The sequence below is a fragment of the Pristiophorus japonicus genome, chromosome 4 (assembly GCF_044704955.1).
Source record: "Pristiophorus japonicus isolate sPriJap1 chromosome 4, sPriJap1.hap1, whole genome shotgun sequence".
Classification (NCBI taxonomy): Eukaryota; Metazoa; Chordata; class Chondrichthyes; family Pristiophoridae; genus Pristiophorus; species Pristiophorus japonicus.
Genome location: NC_091980.1, coordinates 130,666,328 through 130,684,054, shown reverse-complemented (window position 1 = coordinate 130,684,054; position 17,727 = coordinate 130,666,328). Strand labels below are relative to the sequence as shown.

Here is a 17,727-nt window from a genome sequence, read left to right as displayed (position 1 = left end):
GAAATTATTCCAGCAAAGTGAAAAATTATAGGACTGTTTGCACTGGCAGCAGGGACGAGAACCAGCAGACACAACTTTAAGACAATTGGCAGAAGAACTACAGCTGACATGAGGATAAACTTTTATGCAGTGAGTGGATAATATCTGGATTGCACTGCCCGAGGGGGTGGTGAAGCTAGTTTCAATCATAGGATTGAACAAGTACATGAAGGAAAAACATTGCAGGGCTACAGGGAAAATGCAAGGGAGTAGGACGAGCTGAAGTGCTCTTGGAGAGCCAGCAGAGGCTCAACAGGCTGAGTGGTTACAGCACAGGAGGCCAATGTATGATTGTTGCATAACCAAGTGCAATACTTGTGCTGCAAACAAGTTATGGTAAATGGAAAATAAGCAACCAGTAACTTGCAAGGAGATAAAACCCAGCTCAATATTGAACAGTTTATTTACAGTTGATTACATTTCACATCAAGAGCCCAGGTCTCAGCCTGTACAAAGCCACCATTCTATGTAGGACAGAGTCTCACACACATTGTATAAACACAAGTACTGATCAGAAGCTTCAGTCACTCTCCCCTAGGGTGTGCTTGTCAAACAAGTACTCTCCCAGGCCATTCTCAGGGGCTCCCAGTCTCTTCAGGTTGGTGATGTGATCGTCAAGTTTCTTGATCATCTTCACTTGTTCATCCAAGTAGTGGGTCTCCAGGAAGTCACACAACTGAAGGAGAAACAGAAAGGAGTTATGGCCAGTAGCAGATATCAAGGAACATTGGAGCTTACTGCTTGAGAGTTTGAATTTTAGTCCTCTTGGACTGAGGATAGTTCAGTGGTGCAATTGAAATTGATGGAATTACTGCATCATTTAGATGAAAACTTGCTATACAAAAAGGTGCTGGGAACAGACACATTTACAATATCTAACCCCAAAAATAGACCAACACAAAGCTATTGGGCACACAGATCTTTTAAAATTAACTTCAAGGCCAGCAACTTAACCAAAAGCCCACATTGAAGCATTAGGAACTTACATGAGGGTCAGTGCTCCCAGTGGAGAGTTTGTGCAGATCTAACAGACTCTGGTTCACATTCTTCTCCATCTGCAGAGCTCTCTGCATGGCCTCCAGGCCATTGCTCCACTCATCCTGCTCTGCTTTCTGAAGAGGAAAGTCAGAACAAACAAACCAAGTATTTTTTGTCTTTAGATGCTCTGATAATGACTCTACGAGGCAATGTATTGTACTTTAACTGTAGTGACCTTAGTCCATTTTATGTGTCATGTATCTTACATTATATGTAACTTTATCCTAACATGCTATACATGAATAATAAGATATGACCTGTAACCACCAGCATACCTTACCACCAGGGGTGCACTTGCAAGAGACAGGGATACAAGGACAGGCCTCAGGCAAGTGCAGCATTCCAGAGCTGTGAAATAAAGGTACAGGTCCAGAGTGACCCGGACTTCACGACATGCCTCGTGTGAGTCTGTACTGAGGGGACAGGACTATAGTGGTGATAAGTTACGGGATTACAGAATCCACAGAATGGCGAACGGATCAGATGAAAAGTACAATGCTGGAGACAATTGGGAGGAATTTACAGAAAGGCCCCAGCAATGCTTTGTAACCAAAGACTGGTTAGGAGACGCCAAAGCAGACAAGAGCCCATCTCTTGACCAGCTGTGGCTCGAAAACATACGCTTTTATGAAGGATCTGCTGGAACCCGAGAAACCAGCAACCAAGTCATTTGAAGAATTGAGCACACTGGTAAGAGACCACCTGAAGCCAGCGAGCAGCCTGCAAATGGCCAGACACAGGTTCTCCAACTACAGATGCTGTGTGGGCCAGAGCATACCCGACTTCGTGGCGGAACTTTGGAGGTTGGCTCGTTTATGTGAGTTCTCCGATGAACTGAGGAGAGAAATGCTGAGAGACTTTGATTGAAGGAATAGGCCATGCAGGCATATTCTGAAAGCTCATAGAGATCAAGAACCTGACCTTAGAGGCAGCAGCACTGGTTGCACAGACATTCTTGGTAGGGGGGGGGAAGAAGAAACGAGGTTGATTTACAATGCAGGTACGACAACTAACAAAATATCGGAACAAGAATGTCACAGCAGTAAACAAGCTGCTACCCCCACACAGCCAAAACCGGGAGAACAGGCTCTCGACAGCAGGCAGTGGCACCAGAAACCATCAAGGGCCACAGGAACGGCTGTTCACACCTCATCAACCCACAATGTGAGCAATCAACAACAAACTGAGGAGAAGCTCAAGAGATCAGCCAGACACAGCTCATTCTTTGGGAACAATGGAAGCGGTCTGTGCTGGAGGTGAGGGTGGGCACTCGTCAAGGGGTTGTTCAAACAGCCTGCTGAAATTCAGGAACTGTGAAAATATAGGGCATTTGGCCCGCATGTGCAAAAAAAAAAAACAGCTCGACTGATATACGAATCGTATGGGTCGGAAAGCAGACCAGAAGACGGTGGGGACAGCACCCGGGACACCGATGTGCAGCGGGTCAACATGATCAATGGCTGCTGCTCCTACAACAGGACGCCTCCTATAATGATGAAGGTCCTACTCAACAGGATACCTGTCAACATGGAGCTGGATATGGGAGCGAATCAATCTCACGGGCGCTCAACAATTTCAACAACTGTGGCCGCATTAAAAAAAGAGACAGACCAAAACTCAAGGTTCGACACCAAGCTAAGGACCTATACCAAAGAAATCATACCAGTCCTTGGCAGCGCCATGATCTGTCACACACAAAGGGACAGTGAACCAACTTCCCCTGTGGATTGTCCCTGGAGACCCCCCTGCAATGCTGGCTGGCAAAACTAAACTGGAAATGGGATGATGTCCATGCCATGTCATTAGAGGGACAGATCTCATGCTCAACAGTTATAAAGTGATTTGAACATCTCTTTCAGCCAGGTGTGGGCACGTTCAAAGGGGCCAAAGTCAAAATCTACATCACATAGGATGGTAGACCGGTCCATCACAAGGCCAGAGCTGTACCCTATGTGATGAGGGAAAAGATGGAACACGAACTAGACAGGCTTCTGCGGGAAGGCATTATATCACCTGTGGAATTTAGTGACTGGGCAAGTCCCATTGTCCCAGTCATGAAGCCTGATGGATCCATACGAATCTGTGGGGACTACAAATCAACCATGAACAGAGTCTCCCAACAGGACCGGTACCCGCTGCCCAGAGCAGAGGACTTATTTGCCTCATTGGCTGGAGGTAAACTTTTCAAAACTAGACCTCACATCTGCGTATATGACAAGAATTGACCGAGGAATCCAAGCTACTCACCACCATCAACACGAGGCCTTTTCATGTACAATCGATGCCCATTCGGCATCAGGTCAGCAGCTGCCATATTCCAGCTCATCATGGAGAGTCTGCTCAAGTCCTTCCCGGGGACGGTTCTATTTCAAGACGACATACTTATCATTGGTAGGGACACCAACTCCCATCTCCGTAATTTGGAGGAAGTATTAAAGCGGTTGGATCGGGTAGGCAGACGAGTCAAGAAATCCAAGTGCCTGTTTCTCACCCGAGGTTGAATTTTTGGGCAGGAGGATTAGGCTGCTGATGGAATCTGCCCAACAGAGTCCAATACAGAAGCAATTCGCCTGGCACCCAGGCCCCGGAATGTCTCAGAACTGCACGCCTTTCTCGGGCTACTCAATTATTTTGGGAACTTTATGCAGAACTTAAGCACGCTGCTGGAGCCTCTCCACGTGCTACTCAGGAAGGGGTGCGATTGGTTCTGGGGGGATGCCCAGGAACTTGCCTTCAATAAGGCACACAACCTTCTGTGTTCCAACAGTGTTTTGACTTTCTCTGACGCAAGTAAAAAGTTAGTTCTCACATGCGATGCGTCAGCTATTGGGGTTGGGTGCGTTTTGCAACAGGTCAATAGTGCAGGCAAATTACAACCCATAGCTTATGTCTCCAGGTCACTTTTGCGGGTGAGGCACGGGTACGGAATGGTACTGAAGGAGGTGCTCGCGTGCATGTGCAGTGTCAAAAAGATAGACCAATACCTTTTCGGGGCCAAGTTCGCGTTAGGAACCGACCACAAGCCCCTCACGTCCCTCCTATCCAAGAGCAAGGCAATAAACGCCAACGCCTCAGCACGAATTCAACAGTGGCCACTCATACTGGCGTCCTACGACTATACCATAAGGCACAGACAACTGTGCCGACGTGCTCAGCAGGCTACCCCTGGTGACCACAGAAGGGTCTCACGAACAGGACTGAGAGATAGTCAAGGCAATCAATGTCTTTGAGTCCACAGGGTCGCCCATGACGGCTTGCCAAATCAGAGCCTCGATGGCCAGCGACCCCACATTATCCTTAGTAAAAAGATATGTCCTAACCAGTGACTGGGCAGAGGCTCGCGGTGCCTGCCCCGAGGAATTAAAACCCTTTCACAGGTGCATGCATGAGCTATCACTACAAGCAGACTGCCTGATGTGAGGCAGCCGAGTAGTCATGCCTCTGCGAGGCAGAAAGGCATTTGTCCGGGAGCTCCACCGCGAGCACCCAGGAACCGTTATAAATGCTATAGCCAGATCCCACGTCTGCTGGGCTGGTATTGACGCAGACTTGGAGCTCTGCATCCGAAGGTGCACCATTTGTTCCCAACTCAGCAATGCCCCCAGGGAGGCTCCCGAGCCCCTGGCCTACCAAACCATGGTCACGGGTGCACGTAGGCTATGCGGGCCCATTCATGGGCAAAATGTTTCTCGTAGTTGCAGATGCATTTTCTAAGTGGATTGAATGCACCATTTTAAACTTGAGCACAACCTCCACCACTGTGGAGAGCCTCGCAACCATGTTTGCAATGCACGGAATCCCTGACATATTGGTCAGTGACAATGGTCCGTGCTTCACCAGCGCAGAATTCAAAGGTTTTATAATTGACCATGGCATAAATCACGTCAAGACAGCACTGTTCAAGCTGGCCTCCAACGGCCAGGCGGAGAGCAATGCAAATCATTAAATAAGGCATGCTTAAAATCCAAGGTCCCACGCTGCAGGGTCTCCAGTCGCGACTGCTGCTGGCATACAGATCTCGTCCGCACTCACTGACTGGGATCCCCCCACGCAACTGTTGATGAAATGGACTTTAAAAACAAGGCTATCATTAATCCTCCCAGACATCCACGAAATCCTTGCGGCAAAGCGCTGTAAGCTGACCGAGTACCATGAAAGAAATTTGAGGGAGGAGATGGAATGAGATCGGGGACAAAGTGTTTGTACTAAACTATGGCAGGGGTCCCAAATGGCTTGCAGGGACACTAACGGGCAAGGAAGGAAACAGGCTACTGGTAGTACAAGTGGACAATGGCAAAACCTGCCGGAGGCATGTAGACCAAGTAAAAAGCAGATTTACCAACAACACTGCAGAACCAGAGGCAGACTACAATGTGGAACGCACATCAAACTTGGTGGACAGAGGGAACAACCTGAGGAAAGCACAATTGCAACAGACAGCCCAGGCGAGATACCAGCAACCACACCCAAAGATAAACAGACACCAAGGCAAACAACTGAACCACAACTCAGATGCTCCACGCGAGAGTGTAGACCACCTGAGAGACTGAACCTATAAAGACAAGAAGACCTTGGGGGTGGGTGATGTCATGTATCTTACATTATTATTTCTAACTGTATCCTAACATACTATACATGACTAATAAGATATGACCTGTAACCACCAGCATACCTTACCACCAGGGGTGCACTTGCAAGAGACAGGTTATACAAGGACAGGTCTCAAGCAAGTGCAGCATTCCAGAGCTGTGAAATAAAGGTGCAGGTCCAGAGTGACCTTGACTTCACTACATGCCTTGTGAGAATCTGTACTAAGGGGACAGGACTTTACATAATGGTACTCCAGTGGTGAGGATCACACCTGTCAGCCTGCCTTTTATACTGGGCCTGGCACACCTGTGCAGGTCACCTGCAAGTCTGACTGCAGTGCCCTCTGGTGGCACATATGTAATAGTACAAGCAGTAAAAACAGGTTTGGAAATAGGACAGTATTGAAGGAAATTGGGGGATGGAAAAATTGCAATCAGAAGTCTAGGTTACCATGAACCAATGTGTTAGAATATTGAATTACTGCATTAAGTCAACTACCGGTGTCAAATTTATGAGGTGAATAGCATAAATGTATTTGAGGGGAAACTAAATAAGTACATGAGGGAAAAAGGAATAGAACGATATGTTGCTGGATAAAGCAAGGTGGGAGGACAACGTCTGAAGCTGATCATCAGCATGGACCAGTTTGTCCAAATGGCTGGTTCCTGTGCTGTAAATTGTAACCAATTGCTTTAGAATGTATTGGGAACAATCAGTCTAAGGGGAGCCAAACAGAAGGGCCCTCGTTTATGGAGCCAAACCTTGATGTCTGCCAAGATGATTCGGCCCCCATGTCGATTCTGGAATTCCATCAGTTTCTCAGCATGCTCACGTTCCTCATGTGACTGCTCCTTGAAGAACTGAGCAAAGTGACACAGGGCAACATCATCCCGGTCAAAGTAGAAGGACTGCAGAGGGATCAGAAGAGTAGTTGATTATTCCATGGCACACCCATCATCATGGGCACTGTTCAAGAATCCAATCTCTTTTTTCTTGCTTTAAGGGCTCAGTCTCACTGAACTTGTATGTATAGTTATGGAAACTAGCACCTACTCAACTAACCTGGTACAGACATTGGATAATTTCAGCTCCAGCCATAGGGAAACTTAACATGAGAAATATGAACAGGAGTCGATCCCACAGCTCCAAGCCTGTTCCACCATTTATTATAGCTGATCTGATCATAGACTCATCCCCACCCATTCCCACATAATCCCTTAGCATTTAAGAAACTGTATTACAGTTTTAAATTTATTCAATGTCTCAGCTTTCCACAGCTCAGGCAGTGAATTCCAGATTGATAACCCTCAAGAAATTTCTCAGCCCCTTATTCTAAGATCATGCCCTCCAGTTGTAGTCTCCCTGATCAGTGGGAACATTCTCTCTGTATCCACTCAGTCAAGCCCACTCAATCTTATACATTTCAATAAGATCACCTCATTCTTCTGAATTCCATTGAGTAGAGGCACCTTACCCCCCCCCCCCCACTCCTGCTGTACTGTGGCACTTTGCAATCTTGCTCCATTTAAATAAAATTTGCTCTTTGATTTTTTTTTTCTGCTAAAGTGCATGACCTCACTTTCCAACAGTCAAATTTTTGCCCACTCACTTAGCCTGCCTATGTCCTTTTGCAGATGTGTGTTCTCACACATTACTGACAAAGTTGGGAGGAACAAACTAGGCTACATTACAGACTTGGATGGAGGGACAGAGTGAAATATATAGATTGGGGTCCCAGCACTGATCCCTGCAGCACTACTAGATACTGGTTGCCAACCAGAGAATGAACCATTTATCCCGACTCGGTTCTTTAGCCAATCCTCTATCCATGCTAGTATATTACCCCCAAAGCCTGTGAAATTTCATCTTGTGCAGTAATTTTGTCAAATGCCTTCTGGAAGTCCAAATACACCACAGCCACTGGTTCACCATCAACCCTGTTCATTACATCCTCAAAGAATGCCAGCAAATATATCAAACACGACTTCCCCTTCATAAATCCATGCAGACTCTACCTGATCAAATTTTGCTTTTCCAAATGTCCCTGCTGCTATGTTAATAATGGACGCCAACATTTTTCCAATCAGATATTAGGCAAACTGGTCTATCATTTCCTACTTTTTAAAAAAAAAATAGGGGCATTACATTTGCAGCTTTCCAATCTGCTGGGACCTCCCCAGAATCCAGGGAATTTTGGTAAATTACAACCAATGCATCCACAATCCCTGCCACTACTTCTCAAGACCCTAGGATGCAAGCCATCAGGAACATTTATCTGCCTTTAGCCCAAATTATCTTACTGAGTCCTACCTCATCAGGTGATTGTTATTGCATTAAGTAACTCCCCTCGAAAGCCCCTTGACTATCCACCATTGGAATGTTGTTCCTGTCCTCTACTGTCAAAACAGATACAAGATATTTGTTCAGATTTTCTGCCATCTCTATGTTGCCCATTACTAATTCCCCAGTCTCATCCTCTTGCATGATTTAGAAAAATTTGCAGGCTATGGAAACAGTTGTATCGCTCCACCCAACATTCAGCAAGGCACAATGGACTGAATGGCCTCCTGTGCTGCATCACTCCATAATCACCAATTCAGCTTTGATTGAACATGCTTAAAACTGGAACCTTAATCTTGGCACCCTATATTCATTGTAGCTCTGGAAATTAGAGAAGGAGTTGCCACAAGATTTATACCCTGGTCACCAGTAGCATGCTCTAATAATCTACGTTATTAACCCAAATACATTTTGTACAGGCTAGTTGAGAGGCAGTCTTGGCAGTCAAAGCAACTTCCTAAACTAGAGATCGAGTCACAGTGCAGAATTCATATTGTATATAAAAAAAAAGAGAAAAACTAGCTGAGTTTTACAGTGTTGTAGGCATTAGGCACTTGCTGAATATATCAAAACACTAGGCATTAGGCACCTGCTGAATATATCTAAACTCATGTTTAAAGTGGCCACACATCAAATGGCTGCCCAGGCATGATGGGTACTCAATTAGTCAAGTAATGAACTGGGGCTGACCGAGCAATGACCTAGTGAGGCCCACTACCAGGAATGCCTTGGAAACAAGTTAATTATAGTACACTGGTATAATCAGTGACTTCAAACAGCCGAGCCCCGAGGAACAGAGATAAGGGGAGAACCTGCCTCACATAACGAGGTCATTAATCAGCCCGAGCTGACAAAACCGAACATATAGCCCCTGAGATATATGGGGAATTCTATTGGGTTAAAGAAACCTATATGTAATCTATAATCATTATGATTGGATTGTGTCCAGCCGAAGTGGGCTGAGTAACTGCAAAGAACTATTGTAAAAAAACATAAATATCAATGAGTTTCTTTATTCGTCGGAGAGAAGTGCCTGGATCCAGTCCTGAGGCTTCCTTCCTGCATGCAAAAATAAAGGCCACATTGGCGTTGGAACCGACTCAGTGTTGAGTGATTCTTCTGAGAAAACATTCACGCTAACAGTGGCGCTCTTGGAGAAACCGGGTGAGTATACCTTAAACAAAATGTTCTAACGGTGCAGAAAGTGGATGCTGGAAGATCAACATGAGGAGACAGTCCAATATCTCAAACACCTAGCCTGAGCCTGAATTAAGAGGACTTTAGTCCCACGTGATGGCCAGGAACTAAGTAGGTGCCGGGAACACACTTGGACTGTGGGATCACGATACTGAAAGACATCTTCCGGACCCATTAGTGTAATTTGAAATATACCCCGGGGTAGAACCAAGCGGTTTACAGCAGCTAACGGAATCCAAACCTGTGAACAGGGTCGGATCAACAGGCAGAGCAGTGGTAGGTAGTCGTTAAGGATACGTAGAGCACTGCGGGAATTGCTTAAACGCGTTTTAAGAATTGAATAAGTTTGTGCAACAGCAGAACTTGTGACCTGACAGTAGCCAGGAGACGGTCTACTACAAGTTACGCTAGATAGAAAGCGGACCTCCGAGAGTAGATTCGTAATGGTTCTAGTCCTACCCAGGTATGGCCAATAAAACAAATAACCGAGTGGGGACCAGAAGGGTCCCTTACCCGCCACCTGGTGAAAAAACAAAAGAAACAAAATCGAGAAAATGATTAGAGCAGGGTGGGATCCTTAGGACCTGCCAGCAGACCAGCAGAATGGTGGGAGAAGGAAAAGAAAGATAAAAATGAAAAGGCTGTAGTTTTGATACTGCGAGCCCACATAAAACTAAGAGGAAGTAAATCAATATGTAAGAAATTAAAAAAAACCTGATAGTGCTTATCTTAAGTGAAGTATGGATCCAAGAATAGAGCCTGCCAAAAAATAAATTAATAAGCTTGTTGAATGGAGAGAGACTTTTGTGAATGTCTGTCGTTGAGTCCTTGTGATTTCTTGACTGCCGAATGAATTTTTTTATGTTTCCATGTTTCCGAAAGCCTGGTTGGAAGAGGAATGCAAGTGTCTGTTTATTTTAGCTCCACCCACTTTTCTAAACAGAGTGAAAGTTTTTTTTTTTAAACCCTTTGTAGTGTTGTCCTGTATGTGGGAAGTTTTCAGACATTTTAAGTTAGAAACACAGGTGTGGATTTATTTGGATGATAAGTTACGGAGCTAGGAAATGTACAAAGGATAGGTTTGTTGAACAAAAGATAAAAAATACATGGTCCCGGTGGTTAAAAAAAAGAATTTATTTGACACGCTGTCGAAATCTCGACCTCAGAAAAGAATGACTCCGACACTTACAGCTCCGATAGAAGTTTCCCTTTTAATTTACTTGCTCGCAAGGGGTAGGTTTCACTCAGTCAAGGGCTAAATGAACACCTCCGCAATGGTACAGCTTCACAAGATATTTATACAGTAAAACCCAAGTTCTGGCCTCTCCCTGTGTATTGCTCTGTCTCACAGTCAGTGAATACAGATAAAGAGTTAATTACTATATCCTGGTCCTGACATGGTGTCCAAATATTTCCTTTTGTCAGCGTTATCAGAAAGCCAAACGGCCATTACTCCATGAGTCATAGGTAATGGGCTATCACCTGTCTTGTATTGTGTCAGGATTATCCAATTTCCTGGTCAGTTTACCTGTTTGCTTCAAATGGATGAGGTCTCGGAAAGAGATAATGGCTAGAAGATAAGGGTGGGGTGACATGGAACTCCTGTAGTGTAGACAATAGGAGAGCACCATGGGGGGTTACTTGTCTCAGCATGACTTGTCTCCTAGCTGTCTGATAACCATCAGCCATCTAACAGCAGGTTTAGCTGTTTATGCAAGCTGGCTGCTAAAATGCAGAAAGTTCTGGAAGGGCCAGGACTCCATTTTAATCAAAAGGCACACAAATACCGTATGGTATCAGCTTAGATAAAAATACATTTCCACAACGCTCATTTACTTGTCAAAAGAAAACATGCAATGATTGATTACATTGGGTTGAAAGACATAAATTTAGTCTAGGAATGAGATAAAGAATGCCTTTTAAAAAAAAAAACTTCTAGCTCAAAAAAAGGTTTCAAATAAAGATTGAAATTACAAAGTTTGAATTGGGATTTTGAGATATTCAGAGAAGGCACAGCAAAATACTGAGGTGGATTCAAAAAAAATTAAATTAAATCTGATCTCTTAAAGGAAAAAAGGAGATATAAAACTAAAAGGTTTGGAAACAATCTAGAAATACCTTCAGGGATCAGGTCAAAGTCCTGGGCGAGTGGCGAGCTGTGAAGGTGCAAAAGGGACTTTTGAAAAATGTTAAAAACTGCAAGCTTTAGCAGTTTAGAAGAGACATTTTAACGACTTTGAAACTGGAGCTTTTTGAGATCACAAAAAGCAGCCCTCGAAACCTAATTGCTGGACTCCATTCTAGTCATGGAGAAAAGAAAAAGATAAAGACGACACTTTGAAAGTAAACAAATGATTTTAAATTAACAAATTTGTGGAGTCACGAGCCCTCCGTGTAGAATACAAAACCTAATTTGCAGAAAGATGATCTGAAAAAAAAATGTAACTTACTAAATAAGTGCTGAAAAAAAAATGTGTTTGTGATGGAAAAAGACTAAACTTACTAAATGCTGGTTGATGTTTGCTGTGAAAAGATATTGGTTTAATTAGAAAAAGAAAAAACTGGAAGAGGTAAAAGACACTCTACATTGATAAAGATTTTAAATTATGAGAAAGTTTCAATGCACTTTGAAAAGATTTCCAAAATGGACAGTGTTTATCAAGAAAAGCCCCGAACAGTCTAAACAAGCAGGGGGGTTTTGAAGAGAACGAGGAGAAAAGAACTAAGCTATGCAAACTCAGCACAAAGAAAAAAAACTGGGAATTGGAGAATCTTACTGAATTTTTAAATTCTTATAGAAAATGGAACTGGCACGGATGTTTAGATTTTGTGCTGAGAGAAATTTAAAAAAAACAAAATTGAATTTCAGTAAACAAAATATTAAAAATGTGTGGTCTCGTCTTAAATCAATTTAAAAAAAAATTTGGCAAGTACTTGAATTAGAAGTTAAGAAAAAATTGGAGTTTAATCTAAAGTGCTGTCTTTCCCAATGAGAAGATTTTTTATCATGACCACTTTAATGATTTATGCTGTTTAACAAATTCCTAATTTCTAAGCAAGTTTAAGGCACAAAGACTTGAAAAAAAAAATAATTTTTCAGATGATTACGTGAAGTCACGTAATGACATCAGGCTTTCTTACAAACCTGTAAAGGAGTTAACCCTTTCCATTGACAGCTGTTTTATACTAGATATTATTAATTTGGATTTCTTAAAATAAAGACTCACCTGACAGACAGAGGAAATGATGGAATATTAATAAAAATAAAACAGAACAAGCTGGTCAAGAGTTAAAAACTAAGATAAACAGGCTGGAAGAGATGTTTTAAAAAAACAGGACTAGATGGATAGTGCAGTGCACAGCCATAGCACCATCACCTATGGCAATAGAGCCAATGTCCCCCACGGTGGCTAGGTGTAGTCCACAAACCCAACCTAACGGTAAAGCAGACAGCGATGTTTGGAGGAATAATGGTGGCATTGGTGTTGATTGGAGTTTGGATAATATTTAGATGGGTCATCGTGCAGGCTCGAGCACAGCAGGCTCATACGTAAAACCAACAGCAGCCCAGACAGGGACATGAAGTGATAGAGATGGTACGACTATAAAGAATATGGTTAACCTAATCCTTACCTCCGATTCCACAGAGTGACAGCGACACAAGTAGACCAGAACCTAACACCTGGTGACGACCAGGCTATCGGTTTAAAATTTTCAGATAAAACACTCACCAAGATGGGACCGCAGTGGTGACTTCGACTCTGGGGGACTCATGATACTGGGAACCTCAAGACCCACACAAACACTGGAGGATACCAACGGATTGCAGCGCACTCAGGAAATAAACTACATGAACTATGGAGTCTTGTTTAATTTAACGGATGGAATGTGCATCCCAGCAGCCAAGGACTGGAGCAAGGACAGGACTTATTTTAATGCATGGTTACAAGTGAATCCTAATAAGAACCGGGTATGTGTACAGTGCTCCACGGGTATAAGGAGCAGCTGCATTAAACGGAGGGATGTCAAAGGGCCCGATGAATGTACTTTCGGCTTAATTTGCGCACTTCCGGGACAGTCCCAGCAATCAGGCATCTGCAAAAAGAGTGGGGGGCTGTGTGGGTACTACGAGGAGGTGGGGCGGCTGCAATATCATTGTATGTATCCTTCTCACCCCCCCGACACTGCACCCCATAAGAACCACTACATTGCCCAAGGAACTGCCTTGTCCCATAACCACTGAGGGACCAGAAAATGGGATTGTAATGTGCAACGAAGGGGAATTATGTATGATAATGTTAAACATGAAATTGTGCCTGTCCTGATCAATATTTCAGGCATCCAGATGCGAGAATACTATACAGAACAGTCAAGGAAAAGGTACAATGTATTAAGTAAAGTTGTAATGCAGCAGGCTGCCGATGCAATGGGTGCCAGTAGATTCCGAGGACAGGGCTCAGCCCCCAGGGTAAAGGTGGGAATAGTTAACGATGTTGCTACCGGTTTCAATACAGGGGCCTCTGTAGTAAACTCGAAAGATATACAAGGATTAAATGAGAGGGTGGAACAGCTTAGAGGGGTGATGAAGGGGTTAAGTTATTAGAGAGTGGAGCAAAACCAGGAAGACCAAGCCAACCTAGGAAAGGAGGGTGCCGAAATCCAGTTGGATGGCATCTCAGTCCTGGAAGCTCACGCCAAAACCATCAATCACCTCATTGATAGAGAAAAATAATATACAGGAAAGCAAAGACTGGGGCAACTCTGTCACGCTTATGGTCTGTGGATGGTGGGACAGATCCGCCACAATCTCAACCAGATCCAACGCGGGGAAGTACCCGATTGGATAGACAGTTCACATTTGGCTCAGTTGGCTAACCAGATGGGGACAAAGGATAATTGTACTCTGAAGGCACTGACCCGAGTACACACAGCAATTCCAGATTGCCAGATGGGTCGGAATACTGGGATAGGGATAGTCCTGATGATCCCTATAGCCACGCTGGACTCAGGGCCGTTCCCCCTGTACCAACTAGAGAATATCGGAGTAATACGGGAAAATGTCTCCATACGTTACTATCTGACCAGCACCTCCGCCGTTCGTCGAAACAACATACGACATATATAATTCAGCTTAGATACTGGGAGGCTGTTTCCCCTCCGTCTGGGGAGTCTAGAACCAGGAGTCACAGTCTCAGGATTAGGGGTCAGCCATTTGGGACTGAGATGAGGAGAAACCAGGATCTTCCTAACAGAATGCAAGTAAATGGGGAGATCACAGTATGCCCTCACCCGGTAGGACAAGGTGAGCTAGACGAGAGCGGGTTTAACCGAACCGATGGGTGTGTACTAGAAATAGTGCCTGCACACAGGCACTTCGCGAGGGTAGGCTACAGAGGGAAGGGAAGATACTGCGTCTCTACCACAGAGCGTTCATACTGGTATAATGACCTACAGTGCCCGATACCACAGCCGAACATTTGCTTTGCGCCGCTATGACCTGTCACAATCGGGCAAGCGCATATCACCCAGGTTAGGCACCGGAAGCCTGAAGTTACTGATGTAACCGATCAGCTCCACGATTGTTTGCAGGATTATGACGAGCCAGAGCAGGTCCCGATCCCACATCTAACCGAAGTATTACGAGAATTGAGGCTCAGGGTGGGTCAATCCGTAAAGCTCTACCACCAACTGCAAACTAAAATCAAAGTACTGAAAGATGATATCGAAGTAGACTTACAAAGTCAGAGTTGGTGGAGAAAGGTCTGGGACTGGGGAATAAATGTCAACATCCATCTTTGGATTCGAATAATTTCACACATACTGGTCGGGATACCATTGATCTTAGTAGTAACATGGGGCAGAATGGCCTGCCAGGCATGCAGGCACCAAGCACGATGAAGAGGGACCCATGATCGGTCCCCAAATACTAAACAAGCCTGTCTAATAAAGGGGGAGGATTTGGCCTTTGTTAATTTGATTTAAGCAACTGGGACTCCTGAAACCACATGACTCGCCAGCACATTGAGGCAGGGAGTACCAGGCCGTGCACAAAACTAATAAAAGTAGGACGGTCGGTTAAAGGGGGACTAGGACTAGTCCCTTTACTGAAAGGGGGGGGGGGGGGGAAGAATTGTTGTTGGCATGAGGCACCTGCTGAATATATCTAAACTCAAGTTTAAAGTGGCCACACATAAAATGGCTGCCCAGCCATGATGGGTACTCAATTAGTCAAGTAATGAACTGGGGCTGACCGAGCAATGACCTAGTGAGGCCCACTACCAGGAATGCCTTGGATACAAGATAATTATAACGAACCATTATAGTACACTGGTATAATCAGTGACTTCACACAGCCGAGCCACGAGGAACAGAGATAAGGGGAGAACCTGCCTCACATAACGAGTTCATTAATCAGCCCGAGCTGACAAAACCGAACATACAGCCCCTGAGGTATATGGGGAATTTTATTGGGTTAAAGAAACCAATATGTAATTTATAATCATTATGATTGGATTGTGACCAGCCGAAGTGGGCTGAGTAACTAAAGAACTATTGTAAAACATATAAATATCGATGAGTTTCTTCATTCGTCGAAGAGAAGTGCCTGGATCCAGTCCTGAGGCTTCCTCCCCGCATGGGCATTGGAACCGACTGAGTGTTGAGTGATTCTTCTGAGAAAACATTCATGCTAACATACTGGCTACAATCATGCCAAAGAACTAAAACTACCACATGCAGCATTAATTTGGCACAGTAGCGGAGAAGCAGAGACCACAGAAAAAAAAAGTGTTCGGAGAACCCCTCAGAATTTGAGGTGCTTGGTGAAGATCACAGGGGTTAAGGTAGAGTCCACGGTGTAGACAATTGATGAACTTTCTTTGCTTTATTGGTGCTAAAAGTTAGAGGAAAAAAAGGATACAATCTGGTACTTAAAATTTAGAGGTTAGAAACACTAGGAACAGGAGGGAAGCAGAAACATTTGTAACACTTTCCTCCCATCCTCCCCCTGTGGAGGTGAGGGATGGCTGGGAAAGAAAGTGTTTCAGATTTTCACCACACTTGTGGGAAAGAATACTTCCTAACTTCCCTCCTAAATGGCTTAGATTTATTTTTATGACACCACCCATTGAACCAGCAAGGTAAGGACAATCCATGCAGTGATTTAGAATGAGGATACCAATTCTGAATTCCTTGCATTGTGTGCAGAATGTATTCCAAATAAACTTAATCAAGCTCAAGATTCCAGGAAAAAGAAAGAATCAAGATAATCAGATGATACAAGGAACAGAGAGAATTTGTTAACAAATACCAATTAAGATAAATTGTATTATATTATGGCTTTAAAAGTGAATTCACTGCATAGATTCAGGGCGGGGTGGACAGAAAGAGAGCAAGAGGTGAGCTGTGTACAGCACAGGATTTCATAAATTCACATTACATAGTCTCCATTGTAAAGTGGCAAAAACACAAAACTCACCAGAGAGAGATAAACATAGGAGAAAGAAAGCTCCATGTTGATCTGCTTGTTGACAGCATCCTCACAGTCCTGGTGGTAATTCTGACGCACTTGAGAAGCCATCTTAATATTTTATTTTTCCAAAGTAAAAACTTTGTCGAAGTACAAAGGTAACATTTTGCCAATCTCAAACACCTATATTTATACTGAGGGATAATCCAGGTTGTGGCATTCTTGATGATGAGTGACAGTCATCAATACCCAATCAGAAGTTGCATCTTCTCAGAGCACCAATCAAGTAAAGGAAGGAGGGAGATGGACTCCCAGAGCCAGTCAGATCTTTGAAGAATGAGCATCATTGGCTGACAACTCAATGAGGATCTCAATTGTCCTAACTTTCCTCAAACACAGTTCAAATATCCAGAGTCACAGGTTTAATTGGATTCTCTATTCTTTGGGCTAATTAATTGGAATGTTTAATTCAGCTATCGGAAACACTTAAACCATAAGTGCTCCCTTTATAAGGGGGAATAAACTTACAGACCCACATTATGACAAAACTAACAAAAAAACTTTTAAAATTTTACATTATTTCCCTGTATCCACGCTGCGCTCCCCTCCCTCTGGTGCCCTCCGATGACGGAAAGCCTCAAGCATACCGGCAGACACCGCATGCTCCCAATCCAGGGATACCCGGGCGCGGATATAGCCGCAGAAGAGAGGCAGGCAGACAGAGGGAACACCCCATCGACCGTGCTCTGTCTGGACCAGTTAATGGCCACCTTGAAAGATTCATTGAATCTTCTGTTGTTTGCGAGTCAGTGTTTTTTTAATAGTTCTGGATTGTTCAGTGGGTTGATCATTTGCAGGTATCTGCGGGTTTGAAGCAACATCCAAACAACTCATTGGATATTTGTCTGATAGACTGAGACGATAGACAGAGAAGTCGAGAAAGGGAAGTGAAGTGACAGAAATGGACCATGTGAAGGTGAGTGAAGGGTGGAAATTGGGAACATAGTGAATTAAATGTTCCAGTTTATTGTGAGAGCAGGAAACAGCACCGATAT

At 44.1% G+C, this 17,727-nt stretch overlaps 1 protein-coding gene across 1 annotated transcript; it reads right to left on the bottom strand.

The window, feature by feature from the left end:
* Window positions 1-559: 559 nt before the first annotated feature.
* Window positions 560-16,783, bottom strand: LOC139262604 (ferritin heavy chain, oocyte isoform-like). The gene is made up of 4 exons (XM_070877761.1): window positions 16,682-16,783; window positions 6,429-6,575; window positions 1,026-1,151; window positions 560-715 (listed from the first exon to the last, which is right to left on the bottom strand). The coding sequence occupies exons 1-4, from the start codon at window positions 16,781-16,783 to the stop codon at window positions 560-562; spliced, it is 531 nt and encodes a 176-aa protein (XP_070733862.1).
* Between the last annotated feature and the right edge of the window lie 944 nt (window positions 16,784-17,727).